General features: G+C 44.4%; 1 protein-coding gene across 1 annotated transcript; it reads right to left on the bottom strand.

The window, feature by feature from the left end:
* Positions 1–1,276: 1,276 nt before the first annotated feature.
* Med4 (mediator complex subunit 4) lies at positions 1,277–11,560 on the bottom strand. The gene is made up of 7 exons (XM_032918033.1): positions 11,372–11,560; positions 10,295–10,361; positions 6,834–7,004; positions 5,476–5,533; positions 4,144–4,230; positions 2,512–2,643; positions 1,277–1,960 (listed from the first exon to the last, which is right to left on the bottom strand). Exons 1-7 carry the CDS (start codon positions 11,521–11,523, stop codon positions 1,788–1,790), a joined length of 840 nt encoding a protein of 279 aa, XP_032773924.1. The 5' UTR covers positions 11,524–11,560; the 3' UTR covers positions 1,277–1,787.
* Between the last annotated feature and the right edge of the window lie 546 nt (positions 11,561–12,106).

The following is a 12,106-nucleotide window of genomic DNA, read 5'->3' on the forward strand; positions in this document are numbered from 1 at the left end:
ATAAAGGCATCCAAACCAAAGGGGGAGCTGGACGTTTAGCTCAGTGGTAGATCATCTGCGAGGCTCAGTTCAGTCCCCATCTCCAAGATAAAAACATTACAAATACAAAGAATATAGGAAAAAAATGGCACCCAAAGGGGTCCCGCGTGAGTGCACCGGCCCACAGCTCATCTTTCTTTATTAGCTCACTCCTGTGAACCGACATCTCTAACATTTGTAGTTTGCTCTTTTAAAATACTGAATTGTGATGTTTGCTAAATTTTCAACTTTTTTTCAAAGTTATAATGTGCTACAATAAATCTCATCTTCTCTTACTTATACCTACTTACTTGTCAAAATGTTTGCGTTCAGGTATGATAAATGTATGGTCCTTAGGCTTCTGGGTCTAGGGAGGTTTGTTCATTGGTTAAGAGTGCTTGCTGCTTGTCCTAGAACCCAGCATCAATGTCAGCTGGCCTAGTACCCTTGGGACATATGCCTGCCTCTGCCACACAGGTACTGGGACATGTGCCACCATGCCTGGTACATGTACTAAGTAAGAATCTATTTCAAAATGTTAACTGTGCTCAATAGAGGGCCAAGTTCACTTTTATGTTACACTGTTTCTTAAATGTTGTAATAATTACTATGTTTGCAGTAATATTTATCTAAAACTAATAATTTTATAAACATCTTAGGCACAGATGTTAACTACTTGGTAGCTAAAAAGTTAAAAGTAACTGTTTTGAGAAACTACAGTAAGAGGTAAAGGGAGGTGACTGCAAGTCCCAGACTAGCCTGGGCACCTTATATAAACAAGGAGACCCAGTCCCGTAAAAGAACAGAAAAAAGTCACAAGTAGACAGGTGATGGCGTGAGATGGTGGCCTTCTAAAACCTTCCATAAAATTCACCTGATGTTCAGGTGTGTCTGTGTGGTATGGGATTATAATAAATGTTTTCAATTATTAATGATCTCAGAAACTTAATTGTGAATACCAGTTAAGATAGTCATTTTATGGTGTATATTCTCACATATACCAGAATCTTATTTGAATAGTATAAAATAGTTTGGATTTTTTTTTCTAGACAGGGTTTCTCTGTATTCCTGAAACTCTTCTCACTCTGTAGACAAAGTTGGCCTCAAACTCAGATCTGCCTGCCTCTGTCTCCTGAGTGCTGGATTAAAGACATGTGCCACCACTGCCCAGCTTAAATTCAACTGGATTTAAATGTTTCATTCCTACCCTGAAGGTGTACCTAAATTTAAAATATCTATTTTTTAAAAATTGAAATAATTAAATACAAACAAAACCAAGTTTATTTACACAAATTACAGTATTTACCACATATAAATATTGACAGTTGTCACTGTAACAGCAGGCAACTTCACTTTCAAGTGAGCACTTTTTGAAATATCACAGAGTTCCATGCCTCTGTTCTTGTTCTGCTACCCTGATGGCTCAGTTTATTTCGTAGCTCAAGGCGGCCCGACACTCCCAGCAATCCCTCAGCCTCCCAGGCGCTGGGACTAAGGTAGGAGCCACCAGGCCTGGCTCAGTGCCCTTGCTAAGTACTCTCCATGAGTTGTGCAGTTCTCCTTCAGTCTCATCCCATAGCTGCTAGGTACAAACCAAGCACAACAGCAATTGTGACGAATCCTCAAACACGTGTGTAACAGATGAGAACCAGCGGTTCTGGCTACAGGAAGAAAGCCCACTGACTTTCCTGGGTTCCTTAGAGGTCTGTGCTTTCCATTTCCCACTTGACAGAACTCTGTGGCAGTGGAGTGTGCACGCCACCCCTTTCTCAGTCAGAGTCACTGCTGCTGCTTGAGGAATCTGTTGACATAACCTCAACGTCATCTTCGTTTTCTTTGTTGTGCCCGGGAGGCTCCAACAGAAAGTCAGTGCTGTGATTTGGTGGCAGCATGTTCACAGACAAGTCATTTGACTGCCATGGGTACTGTGGAGCAAGGACATCTGAGGAGAAGAAGCACAGGGATTAGTTCTACTTGTGATCCATCTACTCGATCCCTGCCCTCTATGCAAGAATCTTAATCCTATCTACCTACCCATTTACCTTGCAGTACCAACGATCTAACAAAAGGGATTCGCAATGCTAAACACAAATGAGCAGATTCCCAAACCCACATGTTAACACAGAAGTGATAGCTTCAGAAAGCACATGTCCTCTCCTTAGAAAGATTCTAAGGAGAACATTAAATATGGCACCTACAAAATGAGCTTATTCTATTTGTGAGCATGCCTCACAACTGCAAAAATGCTCTTCAGAGTGGTCACGATAAGGGGGGCCAGGCCTGGGGAGGGAGATAGGAGATAGATGCATGTGAGGGACAGAGCGGCTTAGGTCAGTGTCCTATGCACCACTGCTGGGTCTTTGGATGAAGCACAGAACAATAAACTGGTAGGGAATCTATGTAACAGATATTAGTGCCCAATGCTAGACACTACCTCACGGCCACCTCTGAATAACCCTGGTCGCTTGAAAACACCTATCCAGTTAGCATTACCTGGCAGTCTACCTGCTGCAAGGGCATCTCCTGGGAGGTGACCATTCACACCACTGGTAGAAGGATTGTTCATCTGACCCAGCAATCCACTTCTCATCTCTAAATCAGTTGGGTATGGCCGTCGAGGGTCTCCTAAAACAATAAAGACAGCTTTTAACTCAGGTTTAAAATCATGTATATGTTCTTGAAGAATTAGGTGTCCTTGTTCACACTAAAGGACTGGAGCGCTTGTGAGACAGGTCTCAGCAGGTAGTCATGCTAGCCTCAAAGCTGCAGGCCTGCCCCGGCCTCTTCACTATGTGCTACCACCCCTTGCCTGAGGTTACCATTACAATTCTCAAGCTGGGCACGGCGGCACACACCTTTAGTCCCAGGTGTCAGGAGGCAGAGCGAGGCAGGACTCTGACTTGACCTGGTCTACAACGTGAGTTCCAGGACAGCCAGGGCTACACAGACAAACTGTCTCTCAATGAATAAAAGGAAGGGGGTTGGGGGAGAAAGAGACTATATTATATTAATTTTTTAAAATCATTTATTTTCTTTTATGTGCATTGGTGTTTTGCCTCATGCATGTCTGTGTGAGGGTGTCAGAAGTCCGGGGGAACTGGAGTTACAGACAAGTGAACTGCCATGTGTGAACTTGGGATTGAACCCAGGTCCTCTGCAAGAGCAGCTAGTGCTCTTTACCACTGAGCCATCTCTCCAGCTCCCAATATTAATTTTCAAAATGCACACATTTTTGTTTCTTCTCTGAATCCTCCCATGAATATACATTCTATGTTTTGTAAAAAACATGGGGGTGGTGAAAAAAGTAGGGGTGGTGGGCACATCGCCTATAATCACACCCATAGCCCAGTATTTGGAAGTAGAAACAGGACTGCACAGAGGCAACTCAAGGTGGAGGTGGGACAGCTCAAGGTCACCTTCAAATACATAAGATAGAACCAGACTAGGAGACACAAACCTGTCACAAAGAAACACACACTGACTAGTTTCTACACCTCTCTAGTTTTATCACAAGAACCTATTGTCATTCCCATCAAAGAGGGACATTGAATAGCAGTTTGGGATGGCACCCACACCCAAATTTGGTAATATTTCTCACCAGGAATTACCCATCCTCAGACTGCAGCCACCGTCATTGTGTTCAGCAACAACAAACACTGGTCAGGAGTGAGCAGAGCCGAGCTGGCTCTCTCCATCCTCCACGGAGGCCGCTGCGCCAGCTCTGGTTTCCCATCTCCTACTTGATCTGCAGTGCTGTGACTGCACTGTATTGTCTTTGCTGTCCCTAATGCTCCCGCTCTTCCCGGCTGGTGAACTGCGCTGGGTGTTTGTTCTGTGACTGCCTCTCAGGCTGAGGCTTTGCAGGAATATAATGGCACTGAAGAACTCGCTTCTGGCCAGCCTAGGTGTTACAAGTATATGAACCTATTGCTTTGAAAGTGTCCCAGATTAACCTATTACCACTAAAAGTAAAATGGAAAAACCACTTCCCATCATTGCTTGGTAAAAACAATGTAACAGGAATTAGATACAGTATCCTTCTGTGTTCTACACAGGCACTTAGAATGCTACAGATGCACCTCAGGACTTTAACCTGCATTCATCTGACGGAAGAAGCACTGTTACCTGGAACCCAAGTCAGTGGAGCACATACAGCATTGCTGGCACTGATCCTGTGTGCGTACTTAATGATTTCTTCAGAGGAGATAGCGCCTGAGTTGAGAAAACAGAACAGGACAGACCATTAAACACAAGCTTAGAAGAGCACACGTCACAGTCACACACCATACTTAAGTTCAAACTATCAGGATCATCTCAGCCATCTATATACACCAAAACTGTTACAAATATATGTTTAACTAAAGAATCAAGGCACCCATTTGGCGAAGTCAGCTACCATAAATCTAAGGCCAGCATGATAATGCTCAGTAATCTCCATTACTGGCCGACAGCAAATGCAGAGCTCTTCTGAATGTCACAGTGAGGAACAGTACACCGAGGGGAGAGCTTTTCATTCCAGCAACATCCAAGCAGCTAACCAAACAGTCCACATCCTCTGTGACCACCAATGAAGAGGCTCTACATGAACTGTGCACCAAACAGAAACAGCAGTTACCTCTGAGGAATGGGAAGAGCTTTGTACTCTATGAACTCTAGACCTGTTTGAAAAAGCACTATGGATTCCTACCCAGTCCTGATTGATGGACTCAGCCACCTCTCCTAGAGGCTTGCCTCTGCTACAGAAGCCCACCCGTCTCTCTGAGAATATTAGCTGTTTTTTTGGGTGTAACAATGAGAAACAGATTCCATACCGGCAAGCAGAACAAGTCAGATGGAGAAATGGTTAACTGTAACCCAAATCCACAGAGCATTAAAGTGACAGCAGTGACTTCACTCTCGGTCTCCTGACTAGGAAGTGTAAGGCCTTTAAAGGGCAGAGTGGCAGGCACGTGTACAGCTGATGCTGACTCCAGTGTTCCCTTTTCAGGTAGTTGTGTGGATTCTGTCATTATCTCTGCCTACAAGATCCAAGCTCACTCCTGCTCCTCTGTCTTTCCAGTCTGTAAACCACTGTCGACACTACACATGTGAATGAAAAGCACGAATCCCTTCTATTATTCTATACTGAACCACAGGAGGGTTGTGAGGTACGGCTACCCTCTTCAGGATGTCAACTACACGAACACAGTACACGCTACAGTGGATAACTCCTGGGCACCCTTTCAACAGCCTGACCGTAGTAGTTTTATCAACTCATGTTTTATTTTCATGTACATGCATGTGAGAATGTGTGCATGTGTATGTGAAAGCATGTGAGGGTGGGCACATACATAGCTCTATGTGGTTCTAGAGATCACATGAACAAGCTTTTTACCCACTGCACATCTCCCCAGTCCTCATGAGCATCCTAAGACACAGGCTTGTATCTCAGTCAGGCAGCCTTCCCATGGTACCAACCTTTTCTTGCTTTCTCTATTGACTTGAGTTTCTCCTTTGCCTGGTAAACAGCTGTTGCCTAATTTGAACAAATTTAAAATACAAATTATTCTTAACTATATCAAGCATAGTGTTTAGATACACAAAGTTACCTACAGAAACATTATACAAGACTTGGAAATCCCTGAAATTTATCGGTCACCTGAAGCCCCACTTAATATCATTTATATCACACTAATTATCAATTATACTTAATGAAAGAGATGTATTCATAACTCAGTCTCCGGTTAATAATTAGAAATACATGAAAGTGTGGGGAGGGAACACTGGGGATGGAAGGTTTCCGTGGGAATAGGGTAGGAGAGATGAGGGACTGCAAGTAGAAAGTGTCCTTGGAATGAAAACACACCATTCCTGCCTAGACAGGCAACAACAACAAGACCAAATGTGGATTGGGTCACTGTTCCAGCCATGAGACAAAGGCAAATTTTCCTTTTTCTACTTTTCTATATTTTCTGGTAAGTAAATATTACTTTCACTAGGAAAAAAATAATGTTTAAAAGCATTTACTTAAAAATCAGAACAAAATCCCCAAAGCATTCACCTGTGACAGTTCCTTCTTATGGGCAAAACACATGCACATAAAATAGTTTATAAATGGGAAACTTTTAAATATAGAGAACAAAGAAACACCTAATATAGAGCCTTGTTTGACAACTCCCCAACTTAAGATGGAAAAGCAAACATATTAATGAAATTTTAAAAACTTTGTGAAACGAGTACATGTTTATTGACCAAAAATACTTCATAGACATTTTGATTACTTATATCAAACCTTAATTAGGCCAAAATACAACTCCCTATTTTTATAATTTAAAACATTTAAATAAAATATATAGCTCAAAAGTAATACAGGCTATCTGAAAATAAAGAGGGGGTGGTGGTGGAGGGAGGAGGTCACTGAACCATGGCTAGGATGTCTCTTTGAAACTTGTCTGCTATCCCAGCACTAAGGAAGCTGAGGCAGGAGGATAGCCACCAAGTTTGAGGTCACAGTTGGCTATACAGTAAAGCCCTATCAGGCCAACTAAAAGGGGTAGAGGGTTAGAAAGGTAGTTCAGTGGTTAAGAGCTTTGTCTGTTTTTCCAGATTTGATTCCCAGCAATCACATGGTGGCTCACAAATACATCTGTAACTCCAGTTCCAGGGGATCTGATGCCCTCTTCTGGCCTCGACAGGCAGCAGGCATACATGTTATACACATGAGTACATTCAGGCAAAACATTGATACACACTACCCCCTTCAACCTATGACAACAGCCCTTTTCTCAGAAGAGAATGAAGTGGCCTCCTTCTCTCAGGACCAGCCGTCAACTTACCAGGATTTGCTCTGCCTCCTTCAGCTGTTTCTGCAGCTGCTGAATATCACTGTCTCTCTTCTCTACTTCTTTCTCTAGAGCTTGCATTTCATGGTGGACTTTTCCCTGATTAAGTGCTAATTTCATTAGTTCTTGAAAGTCCCCATCTCGGTGAATTAGCAACTCCAAGACCTGTGGAGCAACAGTTATCCCATCAGACGGCAGGATCATCACGGTTAGCACTGCGACACAAAGAATCTATACTTGAATCGGCTAAGTTTGTACATTTTAACACCTTGAAAAAATCTTAATCGGCATTCCACCTGTAATTATGGGAAACAGTCTTACTATCAAGAATGGCCACTCCTGCTCCTCTTCCACGAAGAACACATCTTTCAGTAGTAGTACCATGCCAAATTCGAGGTTTATTCATCTTCCAAGGATAAAATTTTTAAATTTCTCCATAAACATACAATGGAATAATGGAAAAAAACCTCCTCCAAAATCTACTGCTTTGAGGCGACTTCAGTTGGCATTAAGAACTTTAAAAACCTTGAAATGCAAGTGCACTAATACACTAGAAGCTGTATCACACCCAGGATTACTTAGAAGGCAGAGAAAGAGAGGAGGCTAAAAACCAGTAAAGCGAAGAGATGGTATGCAGATGTGGCAAAAGGCCACAAGGGTTGATATGCAACAGAAGCCTGGTGTTCAGGTTGTAGCCCTTCATTTGCTAGCAGTACAAGCACAGGAAAATCACTACCTCATGAGCCATCCTCCTCTAGAAAGAAAGATTCACCAACAACATTTATTATGTGGTGTTGTTATACGCCAGCCTGCTCTGAAGACTCTTGACATAATGCATGTTATAACACAAAAGAGCTCATCAGGCCAGGCGTGGTGACCACTTCTGTTACCCTAGCACTGAGGCAAAGGCAGGAGAATCAGTAAGTTCAAGGCAAACCTGGGCTACATAAAAATCCATCTTAAAAAAAAAAAAAGAAAAGAAAAAGAGCCAGGCGGTGATGGTGATGGTGTACACCTCCCTCCCTTAATTTAAACCCACTTTTTATTTTTCACAGGTTTTAATAATCACACATTACTGTGAACATAAAGACAGTGAAATTTTAAGGAGAGGAGGCAATTTATATGGACTCTTTCTATTCGTCCTTCAGAATGGAGGTTTCCAAAGGGTGCAGGAGTGAGAATTAACACTGGAAGAATACACGTGAAGCTTGTTTCACTGAACTTAGGACCAGGCACAGCACAACAGAGAACTGAGAGTCTTTCAAAGAGACTGCTGTATTTTAACACATCCTTACTAAACAAACATCCTCGGTGAACAACGGAAACTCCACAGTGTGGGCGAAGGGAGTTACAGTGAGAATCTCAGCACCGTTTCTCGAGCCTCTTCATACTTGCACATCAATATTTTTTAAAAAAAACCTTTTATTGATCCTCTGTGAGTTTCACATCATTCACCCCAGTCCTGCTCATCTCCCTGTCCCCTCAATAACTGCCTTTGCCCTTGCAATCTCCAACTGAAAAATTTAAAACACAACAAACAACAAAAGCAAAGCATAGAAAACAACTCATCATGGAAGCTGCAGTGTCACAGTGAGTCACACAGTGTGTCCCTCTGTCCACATCTTCACTTGCAAATGCTCACGCAATGGGTCACTGGTCTGGTTTGAGACCTCTGGCTTCCGTGACACCATCAATATTGGATCCTCCCTGGGACTCCTCCTGGTTATCCTGCTGTTACTGCCTTGTCATGGAGATCCTGCAGCTTTGGACCAGCAGGCCTGGCCCTTTCATGTGTCCCAACTCTTGCAGATGATATAGATTTGGGGAGGAACGACTCAGAGCGCTGGGTGTGGGCCTGGGTGGCAGCTGTCAGCCTGCAGCTCTGCTGCATCCGCACCATCAGGGAGGTCTCCAGCTAGCTCCAGCTAGGCCACCCAGTGCCACCAGAGGCAGGAGCAAGGTCAGCTCTCCTGCATGTCACACCCTTGGGGCCAGCTCTCCTGCTCTCACCGCCTCAGGGCTGGCTTACTCATACCTTCCACCAGCCCAGGTGATGCAGGCCCACTCTCCTGAGTCTACAGCTAGTGAGTGGGCAAGGCTAGGTCTCCTGTATTCATGCCCTTGGGGCCGACTCTGGACTACCACAGATGGTGGCACAGAGATGGGGGGGGCAGGATATAAAGAGGGGATCACCCCCTGCATCCACACCATCTCAGAATAAACAAGTGGCAGGGCCCACTCTCCCAAGTGCTCCAGCCAGCAAGGGCAGGGCCAGCCTCTCAATTACTGTAGGTGTTAAGGGGGTGGGGATGGATGATGACGACAACACCCCACACCCAGAACACATCATGGCAGATGAGTGGCAGGGCCAGCTCAGGGCTGGCTCACCCATGTCCCCTCAACCAGGTACAGCACTACTGTGCTGTCCTGATGAGGTACAGGGCCCATTCTCCCAAGTGCTGTAGCCACCAAGGAGCAGGGCCAGTTCACACACTCTTATGACCCTGTGGTGACCAAAGTAAGTTTCAGGATAGCTAAGGCTACATACATGAAGAAGCCTTGTCTTGAAAACTACCCCTGCCACACACACACTCACACACTCAAAAGGAAAGGATAGGTAGAGAAAGGAAAAAGAAGTTTCTGAATCAGAAAAAGAAAATAAAATGCATCTATCTACTGGAGAAAATTAGAATGAATGAACAGTATAGATAGCTTCTAAGAGTGATGTCCATTGACTTCCATTCATTTCAAGTTTCACTGGGATGAAGCAGCAACATACAGGTGTTTGTAGTAACAACTTCCTTCCAGCATACTGTTTGTCTCTATTTTATAAGGTTTTATTGGTTAACTCAGAAGTAAAGGAATAAAGTCGTATCTAAACCATGAAGAACCTCAAGTCACAGAGATTTGCCTACCTGGGACACTCCAGTGCTGGGACTTAAGGTGTGGGCCACAATGTATGGCTAGGAACTTCTTAGGCACACTGTTACGTAAGTGCCATAAAGAAAAGTATCAATGTGCCCTGCACAGTGACACAGGCCTTTAATCCCAGCAATCGAGGGGGTGCAGGGGAGGGTTGTGGGTTGGGGGTGCAGAAGCAGGCCAATGGCCATGAGTTTGAGACAAGTCTGGTCTACAGAGGCACTCTCAGAAAAAAATCCAAAAATAAAATAAAGTAATGCTTTTTAAAAAAGTATCAATTTAAAGATTCACACAAAATAAACATAAACTTTCAAACATTAAGTTATCTTCTTATTTTTTCTTTGAGATAGGGTTTATCTGAGCTTGCTATTCTAGAACTCCCTCTGTAGACCAAATTGGCCACGAAGTCAGAGATCTGCCTGCCTCTTCCCACGCAGTGCTAGGATTAAAAGTGTGAACCATCACTGCCCAACATTAATAATTTTAAGATAATAGTAATAGTAACAATAATAATTAATAATGCAACCATTTACCTGATTTTCCTCTTCCAGCTGTAACAGCTTCTGATTTCTTGAAATTGCAAGCATTTCTATAAGTTCCCTAAAAGAAAAACAACTATCAGGGTAAGGTGAACTCGGTATTTGGGAGGACTCAGGCCAGCCTGGGCTATCTAGTGAAACCTCTTCATAGCACACTAAAAATTTGTTAAGTAAATACAAAAGAAACTGTTTAATTGCTCCCTGCCCCAATTGATTGTTGGTTTCATGGTCCTCTCAACATGCTGGACACTCAGAGTGACTGTAAACACTTCAGCACTCACCCGCTACTGCACACGATCACCAAAGACTCAGTTGTGATTAAGTGACAATCTCCTGACTGGACTGTGGGTCTGCAGGCCAATAGAGCTGCCAATTGTGTAAATTATGTTTTCTTGTAAGACGGTACAGATTGCCAGGGCTGCCTTCCCTTGTTAAGGCTCTAACTGATAGATTTGAGACAATCAGGACAAAGTGGAGTATGACATCCAATTTAATCTATCTCGGCCACACACCAGTCACCCCGCCTTGTCCTGCATGACATTTTCAGGCTTTTTCAGATGGTGGACTACCTACCAGACGCCTACCAAGCCTGGTGATTTTACATGCAGCCCATTTCTTAGGGAAGCTTGCCCTGCTGCCACCAGAATAGAAATCCCATCCGTGGACTGCAGAAGGCTACGGCTCAACCCTTATAGATCTGGCCCACAGCAGTTTTAAACATTCGTCTCCTTCGTTGCCCTGGGCTCCTTCGTGTTGGCACCTAGTCTCCCCTTGACTACAGTATCCCAGCACTTTGTATCCGGGAGGGAGCGTGCTTTAAATGTCTGTTCAGTGTCCATGAATGAAGGAGCTCGGATCTGGTCCTCTTACCGGCAACTACAAAGTTTTGACTGTCTTGGGGTCCCAGGTCATTGTGACTGAGATATCCCCCTTGATAGGGGAAATGCCGCCCAAAGCCCCGGAAGGCAGTTGACCCCACGTCCACCACGTTGGCCGGAGACTCCCCAGCCCGCCTAACCAGTCAGCGCCCACAGCCGAGCCGGCCGGAGCAGGCTCCCAGGCCGCGGTTACCTCGACAAGACCTCCAGATCTTCCAGCGCAGACAGAAGCCGCTCTCGCGTACTGCCAAGGCCTGCCATTCCTGAAACGCCTCCCATCCGCTCCTTTTCCTTCTCACCACTTGAAGAAGCCGCCATAGTCCCACTGACCACCAGCCGTCGCATGCGCAGTGCGAGCTAGCCGCAGGAGGGGCGGGACCGGTAGACGGAAGGAAGAGTAATAGAGGTCGGGACGGAGTGGTCCCGCTAGAGCGCCACCTATGGTCCTGGAGGTGCACTACAGTTCTAGCGCCATCTACAGGGCAAAGGAGGGCTTGTGGCGCGTTCCAATCTGACACTTCCAACTGGACCCAGAATGAGAGATACAGTTCCCAGTCTCCTGGGTCTTCTGTTTCCTCAGCATCAATGGAAGGTTTCTAACAAAAGAATTTTTAAGAAACTGGGGGAATTGCATACTTATTAACTTCTAGTTTGTCTATATTTCAATAATAATATCTCAGCCATCAAGTTTGGTCTCTCATGAGGTTGTAGTAAATTTGGGGCAGGAGGTAAAATCCTTTCTTCCCTCCCTACTCCTTTTTTCGGTAGCAAAGTACATATTCTTGCCCTATAGATCATGCTGGCTTCGAACTCAGAGATCTTCCTGCCTCTTGAGTGCTGGGATTAAAGGGGTGTACCGCTATGCCTGGTTACTAAAATTTGGTATTTTAACCATTGTGTGCATAGGATTCACTGGCATTAAATTTCT

The sequence above is a fragment of the Rattus rattus genome, chromosome 12 (assembly GCF_011064425.1).
Source record: "Rattus rattus isolate New Zealand chromosome 12, Rrattus_CSIRO_v1, whole genome shotgun sequence".
Lineage (NCBI taxonomy): Eukaryota > Metazoa > Chordata > Mammalia > Rodentia > Muridae > Rattus > Rattus rattus.

Excerpts from the sequence above, each read along its gene's own strand:
- Med4 (XM_032918033.1), bottom strand. The coding sequence starts at position 11,523 with ATGCGACGGCTGGTGGTCAGTGGGACTATGGCGGCTTCTTCAAGTGGT. Across the intron at positions 10,362-11,371 it reads GATCTGGAGGTCTTGTCGAG|GGAACTTATAGAAATGCTTG; the intron begins GTAACCGCGGCC and ends TTTTTCTTTTAG. Across the intron at positions 1,961-2,511 it reads TGCAGCAGGTAGACTGCCAG|ATGTCCTTGCTCCACAGTAC; the intron begins GTAATGCTAACT and ends TCTTCTCCTCAG.